The sequence below is a fragment of the Centroberyx affinis genome, unplaced genomic scaffold (assembly GCF_046629955.1).
Source record: "Centroberyx affinis isolate AG114_WGS23_722 - 3 ecotype Tasmania unplaced genomic scaffold, CSIRO-AGI_Caff_v1 ptg000278l_1, whole genome shotgun sequence".
NCBI lineage: Eukaryota > Metazoa > Chordata > Actinopteri > Beryciformes > Berycidae > Centroberyx > Centroberyx affinis.
Window position 1 is genome coordinate 196137 of NW_027278957.1, and position 18718 is coordinate 214854.

Below are 18718 nucleotides of genomic sequence, written 5' to 3' on the forward strand. Positions count from 1 at the left end.
TGCAGGAGTGAACATTTTCTAAAATTTTGCAAGATTTTTTGTCTGTTGAGTTATAAGTTATGAGATGGCAAAACCAAGAAGAATGCAGTCCTCTGATGTCATCAAATTGCATTGGCTCTGCTGGTTGAAAGTACATTTTATACACAGTCAGGACCCTATACATAAACATAATAGAAAAATGAAAAAATCTAGATATTTATAGGTACAAGGACATGACTGTAAATAAAAAATATATATATTTTAACCATCTCAGACAATGCAAATCAGAGCTGTCATCAGACTGAATTTAGCCAAATTCAGCTGGAGCAATTGGAAGTGAAACACTTTACTCCTCTATACTTGGGCACTATGAAACTTTGTCATGGTGTTGTGAATGTCATTTCATACAAATCAAGTATGCACTTTATTGAGCAGTATCCAATTAATAAACAGAAGTAAGAGTTGTATTATTGTGAAAATTTAACAAACTAAATCTTTAACTGTGAATCTTTCTATTTTAGTTGGGATTTTATTCTTTCATAATCCTATTTGTATTGGAGTTTTTATTATGTCAGATCATCAGAGAAAGTAATTCTGGGTTAATTAGGTCTATTTATGATCCCCACAAAAGTGCCATGAGATCCCTTTCAGTAAATAGATGAAGTACAGAATTTGTATGTCTATTTAGAGCTCATAATTCATAATTTGAAAAACAACAGCAAACTTTAGGAAAATGTCTACATTTTGCAGAATAACAACCTGAAAATCAGTATATGTGGAATTATACTTTAGCCTATAATTTTTTGAGAATTGAATTGGGTTATTTCTGGATAAGGCTGTTGTTTCTATTCTCACACTTTCTTTCCTTTGTCTTAACCTCCAGCTCATCCTCAACTGATCTCTCCAGTGGCTGGGAGCAGACAAACCTGCGCAGAGTGTCCGACCAGTTCAGCTCTCTGGGCAGTATGGACAGTCTAGAGCATGTCTCGCACCCCTACCCTCCTGGTCAGCTCTCACCAGCCAAGTCCAACAACAGTATGGAGCACCTTGGAGGAGGTAAACGAGACTCAGCCTACAGCTCCTTTTCCACCAGCTCTGGCACACCAGACTATACTCTTTCGAAGAGCAATGCTGCCTCCACAGAGAACATGCTCTATAAAGTTAGTCAGTGGGATGCAGTGGGCAAGCACAACAATGTCAGAAATAGCCAGAGCTTGAGTGAGGGCGTCAAACAGGACGATAGGCCGGGTTACCTCCAGATGCCAGGAGGGAGCACAGGCCGGGATAGTCCAAGGACCGAAGACCAGGCCGGCTCCCGCCAATCCACTTCTAGCAGAGCCAGCTGCGGACCTGTTTGGCATGTTCCTGAAAAGAAGAAGACGGCTTCCCCCTCTCCTCCCCCACCTCTTCCACCCGTACGTAGTGACAGTTTTGCTGCAACCAAGGTCCATGAAAGGGGGCTCATAATAGCCTACAACGAGGGATCTGACTCACATGTCCCCTCTAAACCCCATGAGAAAGGAATGGACAAAAGAGTAGAGGCCTCTGATAATGCTAAACGCACCACTGAAAGCCGCCGTAGCCACATCCTACCCCCCAAAAATGACAGTGACAATTTTTACATTTCATCTGATAACTCTAATCCCAACCAGTTCAACTCAAACAAGCAGTACTCCCTGTCCAGTACTGATGTTAGGCTAGGCCAGCCTCCGCATGTTAGCCAGCCCTACCATCAATGGCAACATAGTGACAAAAGTACTTCTTACTCCCAGTCCAGGGCCACATCTGTACCAAAGCCACAGAACATAACTGGCTACTATTGCAGTATGCAGGAACTGCCCACTAATGGCTCTGCTCAACACTATGGTCAGAACCAGGGAAGGACCCCCAGTGCCTCCCTGTCCACCACAGCCATTGACCAAAATCCTGATAGCAGTGGACATAGCCGCTACTACTGCGTCACAACATGCCAGCCCACCCAGCCTAGCCCCCACCCCCTGTCAGGAAAGGCAGAGGACAGGAAAAGTGCAGCAGGCATAGACATGGTACAGACTGGAAATGACAGGAATTCTGTTAGCCCCCAGACAGTCACCAAAGCAAAGTATCATCTGCCTCAACAACAGCAACACGCCTCCCACAGTAAAGACAGTAACGGTTACAGCAAGCAGGATGAAAGTCTGCGTCATAAACAGCCGCTTACAGTTGCTCCCCCTACTGTACTGGAAACCTCTATACCTACACCCGGTTCTGAGGACAGGGGAAGCCAGAGGAGACACAATACCCAAAATGCAGAAACGAGTTATCCCCCTAGCAAACAGTCTGAACAGCGGAGGTCTCTTCCACTGCAACAAAGAGAATTAGACATCAGGCATCAGAGTCAAGTGAGCAACAAGATCTGCCCGCAGGCAACCCCCATGCTCCACTCTCTGTCCATTGAGACCACAGGCCAAGATGAGAAATCCAGAGGCACAAGCTGTGAGGAGTCCCTTGAAAGCAAGCAGGCAAGGCGTACCGACCGTTTTGCCACCACATTAAGGAATGAAATCCAGATGAGGAGAGCCAGGCTGCAGAAAAGTATGAGTGCAGCCACCCTCACCGGCACTGAGACTGAGGAAGACCAGGATGTCTGGAAGTCCACAGAAGGCTCCACCCCCACCTCTTCCTTTACTAGCACCTACAAGGATAATCTCAAGGAGGCCCAGGCTAGAGTGCTCAAGGCTACCTCTTTTAGGAGGAGAGACCTGGAGCCTGTCTTACTGGAGCACCCTGTGGCTGAGGCCTTACCTAACTACCCGTCCTCAGTGGTGGTCCGTAAAGATGTCACTCCTCTGCCAACTGTCTCCGAGTCTGTAATGAGTAAATCAGGATCTGCTGGGGGTCAGGTAACCCGCATTGGAGGCCGAAAGCGCTTCTCTGCAGAAAAGAAGGGAAGATCTTTCTCTGAACCAGACAAGATCCACGAAGTGGGAGTGAAAGAAGATCTCCCTCCCAATGAAAATACAAGCTCTTTACTAGATCAACGCAAGCTCTTCGAAGCAACTGGTAAACCTGCATTTCCCAATCCCATGCCCATACAAGCCATTCAAAGCGGTACAGAGGACTCCAAAGAGGCCATGGCCAGAGTTGTGGCCTCCACCAGTGAAGCGGAGGACACACTGAAAGGGATCAGGAGCAGAGTCGTTCCCCTCACAGAGTACACCGAGGAGGTCCAGGGAGTTGCTTACTCTGCACACAAGCAGTCCCTCCTGGAGCAGCAAAGACTAGGCACCTTTGCGGAGTATGAGGCAAGGTGGAATGTACAGAAGAAACCCCCCGAAACAAGAGCCTCCGGACGATACCGGTCCGCTGATAACATCCTGGACCCAGGAACAGAGGAGAGAACCAAACCGGCCTGTTTCCATGAGAGATCTCGCTCCTCTCCCTCAGCCGACTTCTATGGGCAGGTGAGGCACAAAATCTGACTGTGATCTCAAAATGACTTGTGTACTGTCATTCTTTAATTGTAAGACGTTTACTAGAATAATCTGGTCTCATTGTTGGCTTTGCTGTAATTGATATTAACAACCAATAAACTTAGTTGGAATCAATTAGCTGTTGCAAAAGTATGAAGCCTTCAAGGTGACATCATATCCCATTTAGACAAACACACTCAATGAAATGATTAAGGAGGGCACAAAGGAAAGAGCAAAGTCAAATATTAATCCATGTTTGTTCATAACGGCACACCCTCAGACTAAGGAAGGGGTATTAACCTGCTGAAATTTGTTTCTGTTTTGTCATAGTAGAAACCAAGTAGCCACAACATGAGTTTGCTAGTGTAGTTCACAAAAGGCAAGACCTTGACTCCTCTGATGGGTGGAGGCTTCTTTTCTGTGGCTGTTAGGTTGTTTTTACATAACGGAATATGTGTTTGTTCTACTTTTATTTACAGAAGATTCCAGTTCCCGGAAGAAAGTCTGAGGAATATTCACAGCCGGAAAGTAAACCTGCCGAACAGCTCAACACCGCCACAAGGTGAGAGTCTCTCATTTGATACGACTTGCTAATACACCAGTTTCCAAGGCAGTGGGACTATCTGTTGACTCTACTATGGGCTGCCATCATAAACTTTATTGGATATCACAGTAAAATGAAAAGAATATAAATGCTTTCACATTTGACTCTCACATTTGATTTTTGACTCCATGGATATGCCTAATCTTTGAGAGGGAGGTGTCTGTATGAAGATTTGCTATCAAGGGGTAAATTGAAGCCTTGAATGCTAATGCTTCTAACGGACAGTATTCTGTTTGGCTTCCCTTAACAGTGTCACGTGATATCTTTTTTTTATATCTTTTGTGATTTGCTCTTGTACCAGTGTCTTGGTCATTCCGTCAGCATATTTAGTGTAATATCTTATAATCTTTCTGCTTATGAGCTTTATCAGTGGAGGGATCCTTGCCCAGAAAGGGGGCAGTGAGTTTGTAGAGGAACAGTGAGTTCTTTATGATCTCTCAAGGCATACCAGTGGCACTGCCTTGGCGCAGCTGTGACAACATCGGCCTTCTCTCTGGCTGCGCTTTGTGTTGTTAGTGGAGGCTTACTGGTGTAGGCGAGGCATCTAACTATGTCTGTGACAGTGAGGAAGTGTTTCTTCAGCCCTCTACTAGAATGCCATGGGAACCTCAGTTCAGTGGGTCAGACCCAGGGAATGAAATGCTGATCAATAAGATCTATTACTTTGCATAACTGTTTTTTGCTTATGTCTGAAGGAAATAAAACTTGTTTGAACTCCTTTCAAACAATTTGATGTAGGCTACAGAGAACACAGTATCACTGTATGTGGGTCTAAATAAGTGAATGCATGCAAATCTGTAATCATAGGTTTTTTGTTATATGGGAAATCAAGTGGAAATATTAACTCTCTCTAGCTCTGTCAAGTGGAATTGTGTATGAGACTGGCAGAAGATTTAAATAGCCCATGCTCTAAAATGAAGCCAACACAAAGTAATGCCAATAGATAGTCACCCTAATGGTCAACCAGTCCCTAAATAAGAAACCTGTTATATAAAGCTATAATCAGTTTGGATTGTGGTGGATTAAGCTCAAGGCTGGAGAGCTAGTATTTTTATTATATGGTGGTGATGGTCAGGTGTAATGTCTGGTACCATGTGTGTCCCCATCATAGTTTTGTGGTGGTAGCAGTGGTGCTACTTTTCTTGTTGTGTTGGCGCACCACTGCTGAATGAATGTGGGTGACACGTTGAGGTGTCTGTATTTATAAAACTGTTTGGTCACAAGGGACCAAACCTGCCTCCTTAGTGACTGTTTGTTCTGTAGGCAGGGTTAAAGTGCTCATGGCTAACAGCTGATGATTCAGGTGATACATGATCCAGCCTCTATGAAGGTTACTGAACTCCTGTGTTATGAAAACAGTGTAATGTTTTTGGAGAGAGTTCTCTAATATCCTACATTTGTCAGGGATTTGTTTTATTGGTCTCTTATCTCTGAAGTCAACTATTGTGTCTTTCTCTCTTCCGTTCATTCCTTTGTTAAAAACAAGTAAAGCAGTCCTTGGATTAATTAGTATTTTGTACCCAGTCAGACAACCTATTTTGGCATGTATTAATGCTGATCAGTTACATACTTTACATATTCTATTTACACTTTACATACTCTTCCAATGCCAGTTTTTCTTAGTAGAGTATACATTTTTTAAATGCAAACCAATTTTGACAAAATTGCTCTTTTTTGGTTTTGCCTATTGCCTAATTTTGAAACATAATTCTATTTTGCTCAGATTACTCAATACAATCTTTAAACAAAGCAGAGTGACATGGTCAAAATGACTTCATGAATGTAACCAGTTATTCAGAAGCCTTGATGAATTATCTAAACTCCCACAGGTGAAACTCTTTGAAGAGTGTTGAATATCTTGTCTTGAGCAACCTCATTGTATGAGCCACACCATATGACACTCACGTTTGCATTACAACAACAGTGCAGAGGATGTTATTGTCAGGTGAAAAGCTTTGGAGATGAGCTAGGTGAGGCATGCTCCACCCAAATAGGGTCATTGATACAGGTGTAAACCGATACAAACAGGTGCCTCCTGTCACAGAGAGCAGCAGGCTGAGGTGGGCACAGCGTACTCTTTATTTCTACTGTCTTATGGAACTGACAGGGGTAGAACTTCACGTGGGGTGAGTTAGTACATTAATTCCTTTACTATTTTCAGTACAGACTGTATTAATTGCAGATTTGTCGACTTCATTCTGTATGTTTTACGTAATTTTGTTGTGCTGTAGCTGCCAGTAATAAGTTTTTAGTTTATATTTAATACCTAGCCTACATCACAAACAAACTGGTTCATTTGTACTTGGTGGCTGTAGTTTGTACACAGCAAAATGTTCAGAGCAAAGAGTCGGTTTTCAATTTGGGGATACGGAGTGCTTTATCACATAGGAGCATCTTGTTTCAGGAAATATTTCAGTACATTTTTGACCCTCTGTCTTTCTATGTTGCTTGTTGCTGAGTGTTGTGCATCTCCAGTGCAAGTCATCCTAAATAATCTATGGTAACATACATTCCTGTCATTGATTGAATAGCTAAATTGTCCACGTAGAAGCAACGTACATCATATCCCTCCTACCGTAAACTGCAGTAAACTGTTTCATGTTACTTCTAGGTAACTTTCTCACACTTTAGTGGTGAGACTGAGGCATGAAAACGGGTGTGAACTTCAACAACATTGTTCTTTTGGTTACTTGTCACAACTTGTAAAAATTCCAATTGGGAGGCTTGGATTATGGCGTGTGTATGTCCACATAACCCTCCAATACTAATATTTCAGCAACCATATCTTTAATCAAAGGTGCATGATTTATGTGTTTATGTTCGTTATGTACTCGGAGTACTCATAACTGGATTAATATCATGTCAGTGTAGTCTGTGTTGATTGTACATGCACTCTTGTGCACTCACAGAATATTAGGGGACTTTGCGCCAACTTGACTATATGGGAGAAGCATGCAGTTAATGACAGTATTGTGACACTTGCACCAAGTTGAATGGTTTCATTATGCCAAAGTTTACTGGTCCGAATCTTTGTACAGAATCACTTTTAACTGAATCACTGCGTCCCTGTATGATATTGCACTGTGCGGATTGTTGCACTTATTCATCCATTACAGTCTACAGTACTAACCATCCTAACATATGCTTTATTTTTGTTGATAATAAACCTCACTACCAGAGGCACTGAGGACTTGGACTCATTTTTGCAAACATAAGTTCCCATGATATGCTGTAGTTCTCTATTGGGCCTCTACTGACCCATGTGACCTCAAAACCTCCACCTTTTGCTCCCCTTGCCTGTCTGACTTTGCCCCCAAAGAGTTAAAAATGTAAATGTGAATCGGGGAGGAGAAAAGTGATCTCGTCTTGCTGCTTTGGACCAGAGGATTATTTATTCCCCTATGCAGACTTGTGGGAACAGAAATATGCCTCTCCAGGCTGCCAGCTGAACAGTTACCAGGGAGAATTGCAAAATGGAGGGAGAAGTGTCTTGTCATGTTGGAATAGTCATAATCATAGTGGCTGTTGAGATGATCAAGGCCTGTGCCACACTGTATTATTTGATTGAGCTGCAGATGATAGTCCCTGCTGCCTAGTTGTTGAACAGTGTGTAATTAAAAGCTTTCTATTCTGTTTCTCAGGTTCTCTGACAGAGGGCCTGGTGACTGTAAAGTGAGAGAAAAGCCTGTGGAGTTTGAACATTACTCAGCGCCACCCCCACTGCCCATGACAGGAACCAACCCCGAATGCAGACATAGAGCTGCCCCTGCCTCTGTGTACCACAGACCCACATCTATCTCCCAAAGTCTCATAGAGTCTGCCCTCCCTCCTCACCCTGAGGACCACAGCCACACTGAGCCGCTGTCTGGACCTAGGAGGAAGCCTTCCGCTCCAGAAAGGCCTCCCCCACCCAAGTTGGACAATTCCAGACGTCCAGAGATCACTCCCCCTTTCGGCGACTCCCACGAGTCCTTCACCAGTTCCCAGAGTGAAGTCTTCACCCAGTGCTCTCCTAACAGAGACCTTAACCCCACCCTTGTCCCCGCCCACTCTCCAAAGAGAGATTCTGAGCAGAGCAAAGGACTTGTGGACAAAGGACAAGGGGCAGTGCATCAAGTATCAACATCCAATCCTCAGCCGGCTTCTTCTCCGCTGGCTTCCTCCTACGGACCTTCAGTGCTGGCCACTATGGAGGGGCAGCGCTCGCCATCACCACAGTTTTCCCCACAGAGACTCAGCGACAAGCCTCCAGTCTCTCTGCAAAATGAAGACTCAAACAGGTAAGCTTTAAACTTTTTGTAGATTTCATATGGCAGCCACGAAAGTTCACAGTATTGCTGCCACTCTTGAACTGTCGCCCCAGCTCAGTCAGAACAGAATGGCTGTGCTGCTCCTCCTTACTGTATCTTTATGCTACATGCACAAAGGGGCTTATTGAGAATCACTGCTTCCCTAGAACCAACATGAATCAACCCACAGTAAATTAGAGGGATCCTCGGCATTTCTGTAAAGGCCCCTGGCGATCTAGGCGCAAATCAGCTAAATGCATAATATGTAAAATATTGGATAAATGCCCCTTTCATGAAGCTGCTTGTTCATATTCCTGATTCAAAACTAATTGATATCATGTGTAGTGAACTTAGCAGTGTACAGTACTAATATTGCAGCTAGCAGAAACCAAAATAATGGGAGGAGTCCAGATGTCTTGGATGTTCCAGGATACTGGGCATGGAAAAAAGCTCTGTTGCCATCACGCAATGAGACTTTAAATCAGCATATGGATAGAATAACTGCAACAACTGTATTTCCCCTCCCCCCCACAGAAAGACCCAAGGAAAATTCTTTGAGACTCTTTCTGCAAGATTGATAAATTCATAGTGTCTCCCTCTCTCCCTCTGTCCCTCTCTTTTTCTGATATTTCAGGATGGAGAATGTGATAGAAAACAAAAATACTGCAGTGAAGAAAGTGCCCATCAGGATTGTCCACTCAGAGAGCGTCTCAGAGAGGGAGAATCGTCAGTTCCTGCTGCACAACGACGCCCCTGGTGCTGAAACTGAGGGGCCTGGTGTGACAGGGCTCAGCAGCCTGGGAGCTGCAGACCAGGACTACTCCGTGTTCTGTGCCTTCACGCGGCAGAGAGAGCCTGACAGAGCGCAGGCCGCTCAGAGAGACACGGACATGAACGCTGTCAGAGATCACATCAACTCCAGCAGTCAGCAGCCATCGCAACCCACAGACCAGACCATCGGCAACAGGGTGGCCCCGAACCCCGGCCTCTCTGAGGAGGACCAGAAGAGAGAGGAGCTGGCCCGGGACATCATGGGCAAGGACAAGTCACTAGCTGAGATCCTGGACCAGAGCAAGATGAGGACCACCATGGACCTGATGGAGGGCATCTTCCCCCAGGGGGAGCAGCTGTTGGAGGGTGCTCACCAGCGTAGGAAGGTGCCGCCTAAACAGACTGTCTCCCGGCCCACAGAGGAGAGGTCAGCCTTGCTCTTACCCTCTACCTTCAGTTTCCATTTACATTTGATTTACCATAGTTCCTAACTTATTTCTTACATGCAGCCAAGTGCATGGCACGTGTTACATTCATAGATAGATTACCTGCTGCCACTTTGTTTGCCATCATCCTCTGACAGTACCTGACCAATGAAATATGTATGTCTTCAGCATTCAAATTTTTGTTTGACAATTCCAAACAAGCAAAATTAGCCTAGTTCTGAAAATTATTAGCTCTGAAATTGTTACAGTTGGTATACTGTGTGTGTGTGTGTGTGTGTGTGTGTGTGTGTGTGTGTTAGAGGTATGATTTTCAGGGAAAAATAAGATAAGAGACATCACCTCTGATCACTATGACAGCTAATGTTGGTGATTGACTGCTCAGGTACCCATGTGAGGATAGAGATGCTGAAAACTATGAACATTATACCAAAGTGAAATATCAATTTTAGTGTCCATGTTCCTCTACATAAAATGAGCTTTGCACTGCTGCTGTAAAATGTATTTACAGCTGTGATCACATGAGACTATTATCATGACGATGCCTGGTCAAAAACACTTCCATTAACTCAACCACATCATGTGACATTATGAATTGTGGTGGAGTTAAAAAACTCATTCATAGGCATGACTTGTGCATCTTTTTGGGTCAGATTACCGGTCAGATTTTCTTTTTGTTATTGTGGAAAAAGCCATTGTTACTTTTGACAAGAGTTTACACTGAATTTGTGTTTGGTTTGTTAATGTGAGAAACATTCTTTGCATCTCAGGAAAGAGGAGGACAGTCTAGCAGCAGCTGTCGCCGTGGTGACCAGTTCTACATATTACAGCACATCGGCTCCCAAGGCTGAGCTTCTAATCAAGATGAAGGACATGCAGGAGCAGGAGCAAGAGGAGGAAGACTCAGAGGATGAACTGAGACATTGATCTGGCCAACAAGAAGGTACAATACGCTTAAAGTCTCCTACTGGACCCATTCATAGAGTTAGTTAGCATTCACACCAACTACACAAAGTCCAAACCAACTACAAGAAATAACCCCAAAACACGTGGTTTCATGGGTATAAGCAGATGGATGTGATAGCCGCAGTATGCTTGCATAACAAAATGAACCGAGGGCAATCTTGGAGTCAAGATGCCCCCTCAGTATATGGGCTGAGGAGCATTTATTTTGACTCCCTCTGCCACCAAAATCTCTACTCACCCTCGTGGAATGTTACGAAATCTCTGTCCAGTAAACGAGCCTCTTGTGAGTCTATGTGACCTTTGTTTGTAGGCCTTGGTTCAAGGGATGGGATGATATGATTAGATACACAATATGGGGTTCATGATTTGATACAACCAAAATATGATGTTATAAGTAAAAGTTAAATGATAACAAACTGACTGTGCAGAATTTAGTTAATGTCTGATCCACAGATCTTTCTAGCAATGGCATTGCCTTGCTTGAATGTAAACAACAATTTAAAAATGTCATTACAAAGTGTAAATAATATAATTTCAATGGAGAGCTTGTGAAATTGTGATGGGCAAGCCGCCTCATTTGTGATTACTACAGCAGAGTAAAATGTAGCTAATATTGTGATTAATTTTTCTGTCCCACCTGTCTGACGATGGTTCACTTGTGATTGGGCAGTGTGAACCAAACAAACAAAATGCAACAAAGTCACATATCCAACCAGTTGCACTCTTAAACATGTTTTGCTAGGTGTCTCAGATTCTCTTTGACACAGCCAACAGGATTAATCGCATTGCTTTGCTTCTGAATGTTTTATTTTGCATGGCCATCTGCAGCAAGAGCTGATCGATAGCCTTAGCAAGAAGCTGCAGGTGCTGCGGGAGGCGAGGGAGAGTCTTCAAGAGGACGTCCTGGACAACAACGCTCTGGGGGATGAGGTGGAGGCCACTGTACAGCAGGTCTGCAAACCTAATGAGCTGGATAAGTTCAGGATGTTTGTTGGAGACCTGGACAAGGTGGTCAGCCTGCTGCTGTCCCTGTCGGGCCGTCTGGCCAGAGTGGAGAACGCCCTCAACAGTCTAGAGGAGGACGCCACTCCTGAGGAAAGGGTGAGTTCACTGGAGCAACGAGAGAGTGGGAGAAGGAGTGCACTCTTCCATGAGAGGCACTTCTTCCTCTCTGGAGGCACTTGTATCAGTCAGTTGTATTTGAGTAGCCAATCCAGTAGCATAAAGTTGTGCTTTGAAACAGAAAATACAAACCTGAGAAATTATATCCTAGTTTCTTTTATACAGCTAGCCAGTAATTGGTGTTGAATGGAAGAAAAAATCCAAACTTGAAGTCAAAACCTTTCCTCACACCAAAAGAGAAAAACAACTTGATGCATCCTCAGAAAGTGTAAGTTTCTACTGTCCACTTGTCTTACTGTGTTTGTCTCCCTTCTGCAGCGTACACTGATTGAAAAGAGGAAGCTGTTGATCCGACAGCATGAGGATGCAAAGGAACTGAAGGAGAACCTGGACCGTCGGGAACGCGTGGTTTACGACATCCTGGCCAGCCACCTGCAGGAAGAGAGCCTTACAGACTATGAGCACTTTGTCAAGATGAAGTCTGCGCTCATCATCGAGCAGCGCAAGCTAGAGGACAAAATCAAACTGGGCGAGGAGCAGCTCAAGTGTCTGATGGACAGTCTGCCGCTGGAGCAGAGGCTGCCCCTGTGAAGACGCTGGACTTGCAGCACATTGTCCGCTAGTCTTCGATGTAGCCCTCGGTCTGAATGGTCATGGCTAGTCATCTCTGCTCTAAACTGCAGTTGAGCCCTATGTCCAACAGAGGGAGACAGAGATGAGCATCTGTAGAGACAAAGAGACTTTTGGAAGATGAGGAGTGTTACATTTTCTGTCATGTTTCTCCCCAGCGTCATACACACACACCATACTGTGATGGAGCCTCGGCAGAGCTTGTCCTTCTACTTCTGTGTTTCACATGTAGGCTAAACTGGACTGCCATTCGGATTGACGGCCTCCATAAGTGACTCCTTTTTGACAGATGCTGTTTTTCCAGGCATCAACCACTGTATCTGATGTCTTTAAAAAGTAATTCCATGCCGTTGTTGTTTTGTTTTTAGTAATTTATTGTAGCCTTTTGAATCTGTACAGAAGGGGACAGTATTTTATCTTCAACTGATTTTAGCAGCCATGTTATCTGATGTGTGTATACAGTCAACTAGGAGCATTTATCAAAGCCTATCTCTGCAAAATGTCTATGTCTATTGATTTCACATCCTGAAGTCCTTTTCATGTGACATAATCCCAAAAAATATGGCCTAATATTTCACTACAATGGGTTTTTTTTTTATATATATATAAACTAGCGGCCTTTTACTAAGATTTTTGTTTCCTCACTTACCTGCCTGAAGAGGCTTTTTTTCTGAGATGTATTAAACTTAATAAACATCATAAGATGAAGATGGAGGGACGTTAGTGCAGCTTCCCTGTGAATGTACCTACAAAGAGGAAGTGAGCAGACACCGGTAATTTTTAAAGAGCACTTGTTCGACTTCACTAGACAGAAGCAGCACTTCACATCCCAGACTTCTCTCCCATGCCTGTTCCACTGTGGTCTTTGATTCACACCTGGATGTTGTATCCATTAGTTCTGTCCCATTTTACACACAGGCCAACACACCCCTTCTCATGTTTATACTCATCATATGGACCACGCATTAATTGATCAACTGTTGCTGTATATTATAGTCTTGTTTCTACAGGTTAAATGTTCTGTATATTGTTAACTCACGGTGCAGATGTTGTATGTTCATAGTTTGTTACGGTTCAGCTGCCCTGTGAGACAGGACTAAAGAAGGACCTACTTCTCAAATTGTAGAGTAAGCTGTGTACACAGTATTTCATAAGATAAATGTGTTACTTGACTTTGTTTAATCTCAACACTAAAAACCTTTAACGTTCCAGGTTGATCATATTGCAACCAAAAATGGAAATATTTAATTCCAAAGCATTTTGACCGACTGCAGTCTATTTAATGTCTAAATTTAGACTATAGGAATTAAATCAGGTTCCCAAAGGTAAAGCCAATTGGAGGATATTTGTTTTTCGCATTTGAGTATGTTACCATTTCACACGCTTCATGCACTGCTACAGCCTGACTCTTAACACTTTATCTGCTGTGCTACTTTATATAAAATAAAGGGTCTGCTGAAACCAGGTGGTAGTGTCTGACTGATTTATTGTCAATGATCACCTCATTCTCCAGCGTAATATATTAACTTTCCCTGCCCTTCTCTCTGCTGATAATGTGGATATCAAGGGAAGACTTTGACATGATAAGAAATATCTTGGGGTCAGATGTTACAACCTGTCTCCCACATTACTGAAGCAAAATGAGGAATATCTCAGGTTGTTGCTCCCATGATACTGACAATATCTATGGAAGTATTTGGTCTATATTGACAACATAGAATTCAAAACCAAAGAAAGATACCAAAGACACCAAGATGAGTTAAGGACGGGACATAACTGAGGCATGATTTATCTTACTTCCTACCCTGTGCAAGACTTAAAGACATGACTAGTCAATCATTAACTACAGCAATGCTTGTACTGACTGTACATCAATTCAAAACACTCACTCAACAAGCTGTTCCCGATGCTATTTTACAGCAACCTTGAGGAGTTTTACTCTCATTCTCAACATAACTGATCAACATTTGGATTTTCGCCTTAGATAATATTCAGTGTGTTTCCAGAAACTTCCAAAGGTAATATATTTTCTTCTAAACATACAATATATGAATGAATTGTGATTATAGCCAGATAGGCATGGTGATGTGACAACTTTAATGTAAAATTCAGGAAGGATCACGAAACAAAGAAGCCATGCTGGCAACAAGTGTTTTGTTTTGCCATTGCCATAATGTTGTTGAATTGGATAGTTTATAAAATTGACTGAAATTGTCATCTTGCTGAACAGTAATTTAGCACATTGTTGGCACTTTCTTCCTGCCACGTTGGTTCGTGTTACGATGTCTGTACACAGACACATTCTTTTAAGAAAAAAACAAATATCCTCTTTTTGTAAGTATTTTTGGGCATTTTCGCCTTTATTGCGTAGTTCAAAGTAGAGAGAGACTAGAAAGAGAGGGGAATGACATGCGACAAAGGTCTTGAGCCGGATTCAAATCCAGGACATCACGTTTACATGGTATTTGCCTCAGACCACTGAGCCACCAGGATGCCCCATATCACTATATCTTGATCTGCTCAGTGCCTGTATTTTGTCCTATATACCCAGTAATTATGTGTGTTTACATGCATAGAATATTTCAGATACTAGTTTATATTCCACTCAAGATCTTATTCAGGGTGAAGTTGCACCAGCGGATCAGCTTCCCCCCATTCTTAACATCTTCAGATATTGCATTGACAAATAAACATTAATAAATAGAATATTCTGAATATTACAGTGGAAAAGGAACTTAACAGCCCACATAAACCAACAGTAAAAGATGTGTTTACATTTCTCAGTATCCCGGACAATATCTGCATTTTCATTAATTTTTTTACCCGCTCAATTCTTTTTGGGGTTGTGGGGCGCTGGAGCCTTTTCCCAGCATACATTGGGCGGAAGGCAGGAAAAAAGCCAGATCCGGGGTACTGGAACCAGTATATGGCTTTTACAGGAATACTCGCATGTCTGAGCATAATACCAGAACGTTAATGTGCATATAAGCTCACTCTTAGTTAGAAAACACACTCCTTTATGCAGGGGCGGACTTAGTGATTTGGGGGCCCTAGGCAAATCCAAACATGGGACCCCGAGTCCTAACATTCACCTTTTTCAATCCAACCTTCCAATACATTACCTTCAAGTTGGGACTGAGGTTACAGGCAGTGGTAATATTGCTACAGTTGATTCTTGTCAACAAAACTTCTACTTTCCTCTCACTACCACTGTAGGCTGACTGAGCAGGGGGATGGCCATGACCCAGGTTTGAAATAATTTTTACTGTAACAAAAAAAGCTATTTTTCAGGAGGCCGGTTTCTTTTAAATTGATGAAAAATATGTTTATAGTGGCTCTATTCTCTGGCTGCTGGGGCCCAAAGCAGTCGCCTACCTTTGCCTAACGGTCAGACCTCCCCTGCCTGTAAGTCCCTGTGTTTATGCTGTGGGTATTTGTGTTTTCAGCAGGTGTGATGGAGCTCAGACAAGCTACGTGAACTCCACCATGTCTGAGTCAACAAACTGTCGCTCTGAGCTTTAGGAGTCAGACCCCAATCCCACAGTCAGCCGTTTAGCCGCAGCAGCAGGATGATCTACCTGGCTCACACCGCTCACTGGCAGTTCCTGGGCCTGGCGCTGGGAGTCGTGGCCTGGATCCTGACGATGATCACAGCCGGCCTCAACGAGTGGAGGCTGTGGTACGTGGCCGACCTGTCTGTCGTCACCTCTGGCGTGGCCTGGGTGGGCATCTGGAGGGCGTGTTTCTACAGCCACGCCCTTCCCGAAATGGAGTTCTGTCGGAGCATTGGCATCGCGGACGGATTCGTGCCGGTGGAAATCTCTGCGGCTCAGGCGCTGATGGCGGCGGCGATCGTCTGCGGCCTGGCTGGGAACATCAGCGCTGCGTTTGCCATGAGGATGGTCTACTTCTCCGTAGAAAACCGGGGTCACATCAGACTGGTGTTCTCGGTGACGGGGGCCTTGTATGTGCTGACAGGGCTTTGCTCCCTGGTGCCGCTGCTGTGGAACATGAGCTCTGTCCTGACCAACAGCACTATAGACTTTCCTCCTGATTTCCTCCTCCCAGCAGCCCCCGTCAGTCAGGGAGTGGGATCGGCCATCGGAGTGGGGATCGTTGCCTCCGTCCTGATCATCATCAGCGGGCTGCTGTTCCTCTGCTACAGATACGCCTGGCAGGCCCTGAGCCTCGAGGCGGGGCCTGACAGAGGCACCAGGGACCCTCTGCACGGCCCCTGGACAGTGACTACCCTGTCACAGAAGACGGTCCTGCCAAATGGGCAGAAAAGAGATCATCCAGGGAGGGATAATCCTGTATTCCACAGCGAGGAAGACTTGTGAGGGCAAAGCACAGCCTCAGGAACACTTCAGTGGCTTAAAATCTATCTGTAAAATCTGAGAAGATGTTCTTTTCCATCCATGGAAAATTGACTCATATAGCAGAAAATAGCAATAGAGTAGAGTACAATAGAGTACAAAGTAGAATAATCATACTATTAGAACACATTATTCGTATACCCCAGGACTGTTGCCAGAAACAGTGTGTGCTACACCCAAGTCTATGATGTCACATCAGTGTGCAATAACAACATAACATAACATAACATAACATAACATAACATAACATAACATAACATAACATAACATAACATAACATAACATAACATAACATAACATAACACAACACAACAAAACATAACATAACATTAGTCTATAATTCATTGTTACTGGGCGAATGTGGTGGTCCAGTGACCTTAAGCAATGGGAGAGAGTTAATTATATCCATAAATATTGATTCAACTGCCATAGAAATAACTACTAAATACTGGTACTTCCTGCAATTTCTGATATACAGTATGTATACCATGTAGTTGTCCTGAGCACAAGAATATATCTTTAATAATGCAATGTTTAACAGTATATTTCATGATAAAGATGACGATTCATATCACATTTTTTTTCAGTTAGTCTTTTGGAAACCTTCCTCAACCATGGTTCCTCCATCAGCACCCATCGGTGCGTCACCTCGCATGGCAACCTTGTCATATAACTTCATTTCAGAATTCACCAAACTGCAGTCGTGTAGATTAGAAGGATAAGGAGGAAATTCTTAATGCAATCTGAATGATTATTTTCCTACAAAACAAATGGGTGACATTTAACTTTACAAAGGCCTTATTCCAGTGTATTAACCTGTGTATAAACCTGTGGAAAAGTACTGTAAATACACAATATTACTGTGTGCTGTGTAATCTCCCTAATACATAATGTATTCACAAGTGTTTTAATGAAGCCATTCAAATGGTGTGCTACACCATTGTAAGTACATTACTTATATGCGGGAGATTTTCATACCTACACAGCAATATTGTGTACTTACATTACTTTTCCATAGGTCAATACACTGGAACAAATTAATTGCCATTATTACACAGAGATAAGACAGTAGTCTGCCTGTTAGATTATATTTTATTTTACTGCAAGTGAATCTAGCTCAGGGAGTGTTTGATTGAAGTTGCCATAGGTCAGTGTCACAGTACTCTTTATCTCTGCGCTGTTACCTAAGAGTCCTCTCTGGAGTAGTAGTCCGAGCATTCCTGTAATACATGCGTCTGTTACCGCTGAAACGGGGGAGGTGAAATGCCAAGGTGTGGGCTTCTGAGGCCTCATGTGAGGAGGGATCTGAGCGGGTCAGGTTGACTGGGGCCCTGCTCATGTGACCTGGGTGGGAGGCTGACGAGAGCAGGCATGTGAGTTTGGAGAGGGGGCTGCCTCAGAGTGGTGATTGTTGCCAGGGAGAGTGCACACACTGTGGCCCAGTGGCCTGCTGCACCTCTCTGGGGGTGGAGAGCTGCAGAGGAACAAAAGAGCCTCTTCAGCGGAGCACAGCTCTTTGTCAAAAACACAAGTCTCACAAGTGGATGACTGGTAGACCTGAAGGTTTGCATGGTGCTGTTTTATGGAGAAACCAAAACTGTTAATCCAATGAGCTGTGCAACTACCACTATGATTTTAGTGTCAGTAATCTGTAACAGGAGAAACACTGATGTTAGGTTCATTGATTATGACAAAAAATTATGCTGAAATATTCTTTAGCTAAGAGTTTTGTATCTAACTACACAAATTAATCCCCCCCACACACACACACACACACTCACACATCCCCCCCTGCAGATAAGGGCGACATACAACCCTGAGTTGGCTATGTTTTGTCTAATCTGTTTTGCTCAGCATCTTCACTATCAACTATGATGGAGGAGCGTAGATAAGATAAGGCTTTGGGCACAGTGATCAGCAACATGGCAAAGACTTACTGATTCAATTAAGATGTGTTCCAGTCATTGCCAGTCGTATCAAAGTATGTATCATTTTATCAAAGGCTATGATAGGTTCATAATGGGATTTAGAGAGATGGCATTTTATTCTGTGGTCAACACACTTTACTTGCTCAGGGGAAGATCAT

The 18718-nt window shown here is 43.6% G+C and overlaps 2 protein-coding genes across 2 annotated transcripts in view; both read left to right on the plus strand.

Annotated features, from left to right (window-relative positions):
- Positions 1 to 13712, plus strand: part of shroom2a (shroom family member 2a) — a 36600-nt gene extending 22888 nt beyond the window's left edge. The window contains 9 exon segments of the mRNA XM_071512876.1: positions 863 to 3422; positions 3911 to 3993; positions 7677 to 8315; positions 8959 to 9193; positions 9257 to 9522; positions 10309 to 10462; positions 10464 to 10481; positions 11333 to 11605; positions 11945 to 13712. Of these exon segments, the coding sequence (XP_071368977.1) occupies positions 863 to 3422; positions 3911 to 3993; positions 7677 to 8315; positions 8959 to 9193; positions 9257 to 9522; positions 10309 to 10462; positions 10464 to 10481; positions 11333 to 11605; positions 11945 to 12217 (4501 nt within the window). The 3' untranslated portion in view covers positions 12218 to 13712.
- A 2113-nt stretch (positions 13713 to 15825) lies between these two features.
- Positions 15826 to 16596, plus strand: cldn34a (claudin 34a). The gene has a single exon (XM_071512515.1). The coding sequence runs from the start codon at positions 15826 to 15828 to the stop codon at positions 16594 to 16596; it is 771 nt and encodes a 256-aa protein (XP_071368616.1).
- Positions 16597 to 18718: the final 2122 nt, after the last annotated feature.